Source organism: Entamoeba invadens, assembly GCF_000330505.1.
Source record: "Entamoeba invadens IP1 unplaced genomic scaffold scaff_1105074724819, whole genome shotgun sequence".
Taxonomy (NCBI): Eukaryota; Evosea; order Mastigamoebida; family Endamoebidae; genus Entamoeba; species Entamoeba invadens.
In genome coordinates, this window is record NW_004443623.1 from 198,668 (window position 1) to 204,476 (window position 5,809).

General features: G+C 28.4%; 2 protein-coding genes across 2 annotated transcripts; both read left to right on the forward strand.

The window, feature by feature from the left end:
• Window positions 1–190: 190 nt before the first annotated feature.
• Window positions 191–835, forward strand: EIN_508090 (hypothetical protein; the record flags this gene model as incomplete). Its single annotated transcript, XM_004259581.1, has 1 exon — window positions 191–835. One exon carries the CDS (start codon window positions 191–193, stop codon window positions 833–835), a length of 645 nt encoding a protein of 214 aa, XP_004259629.1.
• A 2,796-nt stretch (window positions 836–3,631) lies between these two features.
• EIN_508100 (hypothetical protein) lies at window positions 3,632–5,170 on the forward strand (the record flags this gene model as incomplete). Its single annotated transcript, XM_004259582.1, has 1 exon — window positions 3,632–5,170. The coding sequence occupies one exon, from the start codon at window positions 3,632–3,634 to the stop codon at window positions 5,168–5,170; it is 1,539 nt and encodes a 512-aa protein (XP_004259630.1).
• Between the last annotated feature and the right edge of the window lie 639 nt (window positions 5,171–5,809).

Here is a 5,809-nt window from a genome sequence, read left to right on the forward strand (position 1 = left end):
ATAAATAAACTATAAATATAATATATAATAATATTAATATGTAGTCGCCCAAATAGAACAATTGATTATTACAGACTACTTAACACGTGTCGACAAAGCCCACACCGTCGCTCTTTTAAAGTATCAGTCAAAAATTGTTGACATAAAATTGGATTCGAATTACGACATTGTTGAATTGGACCCCTTGCAAATGAAATTGAAGAGTGCCACCATCCGACTTGGTGTCTCGATCAACAAAAAGACCCTCCAAAAATATCTGAGCAAATTGATACAAATTCCCTATTTAAGACTTACTTGCGTTTTCGATTCAAGGCACTTTGAAAGTGTTATTGCGATCAATGAACAATTCCCACGTCTCACTTTAGTCTGTCCTACTCTAAGGACAGACTTGGTCAACTTAAGACAATTGGCTCAAAAATGCCAAATTGGATCTTTTGTGGTGACGCGTCTGATCTTATCAAACAAACAAAATTTGGACGATCTGTTCGACCTTCTGGTCTTCCTCCCACAACGGGGTGGTGCGTTTGAAATCCCCGCGGAGTTTTGTATCCACAAAAAATTTCAAAAACTTTTGAAAGAATACGACTGGGAAAAACTGGAAATTGTCGGAGGAAAGAACGAAATTAGTCCAACTCAAAAAGTTGTTGTTAGACTTGACCAGTGCACGTCTATGAGAGCACTCAAAGTGATGGATTGCACATTCAAGAACGTCGAGTTTGTCCTTCCAAAATCGTTGGAATCATTCAGCCTCCTTGGTGTAAATAGCATTAGAGCTTTCCCAGAATATGACTATTTTCAAAAGCGTCTAGGAAATAACTTTATGTTTTCTCTTTAACACTTAAAATACTATTTAAGTTATATTTATAGTTATTTATATAGTTTAAATCATAAAATATTTTTTAACTTGGTTTACTAAAATATAAAATAACTATTCATTTATAGTTATTTTATTTATTAGTTACGTGTAATTGTATAAAAGAAATAAACTTCTAAAAAACAGGAAATTTATTTTATAAACTCGAGATTTCCCGATTCTTAAACTATATTAATTTTGTTCAATTTTAATTAAAGTAATAATACTTTTAATTTTAATTTTTATTTGTAATTTCTAATTTCTAAATTTTTATAGTTTTTAATTATAAAAAATTATATTTATTATAATGGCTATTAACTCACCTTGGCATAAAGTAACTCACTTTAACTATTTGAAATTAAATATTAGTCGTTTTACTATAAAAAAACTATACTCATCAAAAAAAACTATGTTTAGTATATCCATAGTTCAACAACTATATAAAGTTTGTAAAATTTATTTAAAAAATAAACCATAATTAACTATATTTATAATACTCGAAAAATAGAAAATAAAATAAATGGTAAAGAAAAATTTATTTGGTACAAATAGTATCCAAAACATCAATATTAAAAATTTGACAAAATTTACATTTATCAATTCAAATTAAATCATTTTGAGTTGTTGTACAATTTTGTTATAAACTATTGGGCAACAAATTTAATATATTTAATATATATATGTGTTTATATTTTTATCCAAAATACTATTATGCCCAAACAGATACATTCCACCAATATATTATTTAATTTGGTGGAATCATTTTCGTTGTTAGTATGAAGTTACATGTTTAAAAGTTTTAATGTTTTATTTAAATTGTATTATATTTTTCATAAAAGTGTGAAAATAAACAGTAATTTTTTATGAATTATTTTTATAAAATTGTCAACAAGTAAGAATTAAATTTGTTTTTATTTTACTTTGATAATTGTTGTGATGTTAAAGAAATACAATGGTTTCATTTTGTGTGTTGTGAGATGAAAAAAAATATTATGATAATTAAGTAAAAATAAAACAATAAATAACACTTGTCTATAATTGTTAACATAAGTTGCTGTATTATATTTGTGAATAACGACGCAATGACTAAAATTAAAAAAAGTAATAAACTACGACAAATTCTTAAAGATTTTTCATTGAACAAACGAAATGTCACAATTATTAAACATAAGCTCTAATCAGAAATTAAATTATTTAACTCTTAATATTTTATCAAAAAATATCAATAAAAAAATTAACACAAATGTTTATCTTTATTTACACATTCAAAGGTTTTGTAATGCACTAACTTTGTTTTTTAATTAATTAAAAGGTATACAACTTAGAGACAACTTTAAATGTGTAAAACTATACATATGTTAATCGACTTCATTTTTTAAATCACATTTTTAATAATTAACTTGATTAAAATAATTTCATCATAGAAATTAATCAATACAACCTAATTAATTATTTTCATTGTTTGTGTTGTTGTTAAAATTTACATGATATTTTGGTTATAAACATTACTCAGCTGTTTAATGTCGTGTTCATTATATACTCTAATAAGTTATTATTCCGATATCTTAACATTTTACATGATTAAATTTTTATATATTAAGTTGTGTTTGTAGTAAAAGTGTACTTTATTGATAATGTGTCTTTGTTATTCGTAGTTTTATTGTATGTATTGTTGTAATTAATAAACAATTAAACCAGTTGTTTGGGTTATGACAAACGTATGTAATTGTTCTTGATGACGAAAAACATTTTTATCATTTTGGTTTTATATTATTCAATGTTTTTACTTTAAAATATTGTTCGTTTAATTCAAATATCTTTGGTTAAATAACTCATTTATTATTTATTGTATTTTTTATTGATTGTTCAAAACAAAAATGATACAAATTTTAAAATTGTAATATAATAAATTCAAATGTGTAACAACACATTCACTTCGTTGAATTTGTATGGCGATATCTTTCGTGTTGACAACGATATAATTATTGAACGCAAAGAGTATTTTTTTAAATCGATTAATCGATTTGTTTATATTTTTTTTCATTTATAAAAACTTTAATTTAATAACAAAAATAATTTAAGTAAGTCAAAATGTTATTTATTTTGTTATTTATTTTTGTTTTTTCATCACAATCCAGATATGAATTATTTTGATTAATGGCAAATTTGCCCAAATGGTCAAGTTTTTGATTGAGTGGATACTTATATAGTAATTTAAATTAAAACGATATTTTATTATTTTGAAGAAATTTTATTTTATTATTTAAAAAACCATTAAAATAGTAAATTATTTTTTAAGTGAGTTACTTTTATAAAAGTGAGTCAAAAGCGAAGTAGTGAGTCATTATTTGACAAGTGAGTTTTAAAAGTGAGAGGTGAGTTAATAGCCATAATATGACAAGTATGTGTTAATTAGTAAAAATATAATTAAAATATAATTATAATTTAATTAAAAAAAGAACTAATTAATAACTTCTTTTATTGTAAAATTATTAATTTGTGGCATATCATATTTTCTATTATAATTAATTTTAAAATTATTTACCAAAACTATTTATGTTCAACCAATTTATTTGATAAAAACTAGTTTAACTATAGTTTTTAATAATAAAAAACTACAATAAAAAAAATATTGTTTAACTATTGTTGAATAGTAAAAACTAGATACATACAACTTACAAATATTAATTAACTCAATTTACTTAAAGTTCTAGTTATTTATTAATTTGAATAAATAGTTATAATGTTTATTCTATCACATAACTCAAAAAGGTAAAGATGGCGGAGAGTTATTACGACACTTTTGTGAAAAGTACCCAACCTGCTGACTTGGCTGCTCTGAAGAAAAAGCTATCGACGTCGACTTCCACTGACGAGCAAAAAGTGATTAACACAAGCAATGAAGCATTAATAGCTTTGTTATTGACAAAAGATGTTACTCAATACCTTAACACGCTTCTACCATTGACGATGACTGACCAGACATACCTCTCTTATAACAAAGCTGTTGCATTTCTCTTATCCAACAAACCATCGGAAGCTTTAGGATTTTTATCGGACCATTCCAGTGACGAAGAGTCTCCGGTGAGGTTTTTCTCGTTGTTGTTATATTACCACATCGTCACTTCGTTGAGGTCCTTGACCCCCGATCTCACTCCAATCACCGACGAATTCATGAACCCAATATACGTCCCAGGAACCCTCTTCTATATCCAATCTCAACTTGTCCTCCTCCGAAAAGCACTCAAAGAGAACAACATCAGTCAGGCTATTACTCACATCACAGGGGTCTGTAACTCTTCCCGCGACCCTATAAGCAAACCATACTATCAATCTCTTCTTTACTATCTTTCTAACGACTTTGAATCATCACAATCAGCTCTTCTCTCGACGTCGTCACCACTCAAAGATAACAACACGGCCTGCACCTTTTTTAGAAGCGGAAAGCCAGCCGTTGCAATCTACATGATCCAAAAGAGCTTCGACTTGTTCGCGCGCAGTCCAGACATCTGCAAGACAACGTTGGACGCGCCGACGTCGACGGTGTATCCGATCGGGTGGAAACAAACAGTCACGTACAATTTAGGGTTGTGCTATTTACTTGCGAATAACCCGACCGACGCACACACGGCGTTTCTAACGTTAGTTGATTATTATCGATACAACCCATTGCTGTGGTATCGCCTCGCTAGTTGCGTTATTATGGCCAATTACAACATGAAGAGGGGGTCCGCGTTCAATTATAAGTACGTCAGCTGTGGAGCAACACGCCATGTCGTCATACTTCAAAATAGTCAACAAAGCGAAAGCCTCCCTTTGTCATTGGGAATGCAATACATCAGAAATATGGCGACACTCTTGAGGGGATCAACCGATAAAAGAATGTTAACAGCAATGCACTACTGTATGGGATATATCGCTTTTTACTCGGAAGACTACGAAATGGCAAAGTTTTGCTTTGAGAACGTCTACGCAACTGCAAAAGAAACAGTGAAACAGTCTGCACGCGTCTTTTTGGCGAGAGCTTATTGTCTCTTAGGATTGAATAAGGAAGCAGATAAAGTCCTTCAGGAATTCTTTGTCGAAAAGAGCCAAGAAAACACTGATATCAACTTCACACTCGCGTTGTCGCTGTTGATGCTCAAGAAGTACGAAGACGCACTGAAAATAGTCGAAAAGATGGAGGATTCAGAAGACGCAAATGCTCTGAAGGTTTTTATACTCCTTCTCCTTGGTAAAAAGGAACTGGCCGCTAACGTTGTGAGAAAGTCATCCCCCATCCGACCATTCAAGGACTGCACTTTTGTTTCTTACTAATTTAAATTTAACAATATATAGTATTGTCACTTTGTATTATAATTTATAATTAATTGAAACTATATTTTTAATTCAAAGATTAGAGAAATTTGAAATGCTTTTGAGTGAACTATTTAACTATTAAATTGGTTAAATAAATTAATATTTTTTTGCTAAAAATTGTATTATATTTTATAATTAATTGAAACTATATTCTTAATTCACAAATGAAATTTTTTTTTGTGTTTTATTAACACTTTAAATAACATTGAACAAAATTCAAGTGGTATAAATCGGGAAATTACAAATTTATTAAATAAATTTCCCTTTTTTTAGAGATTGTATTATGTGCATAAACAATATTCCTTTTTGATTTAAAAAATGAATAAAAACACTCAAATTTGTATGATTTTATTCATTTTTTAAATCAAAAAGGAATACACAAGCCAAAAAAAGAAAAATCATCAAAAATTTTGATTAATATCCCTGAAAAAACAAGCCAAAACAATAATAAGGGCGTTATTTTAAGGGTTACAGTAGGGGGAGTGAGGGGCTTGACCTATTGTTTTATTATCTTTTTTACTATACAGAGTTTTCCCGGTTCTATTTAAAATACAACAAAAACTATAAATAATTTATAAAAAATGTCAAAGAAAAAGA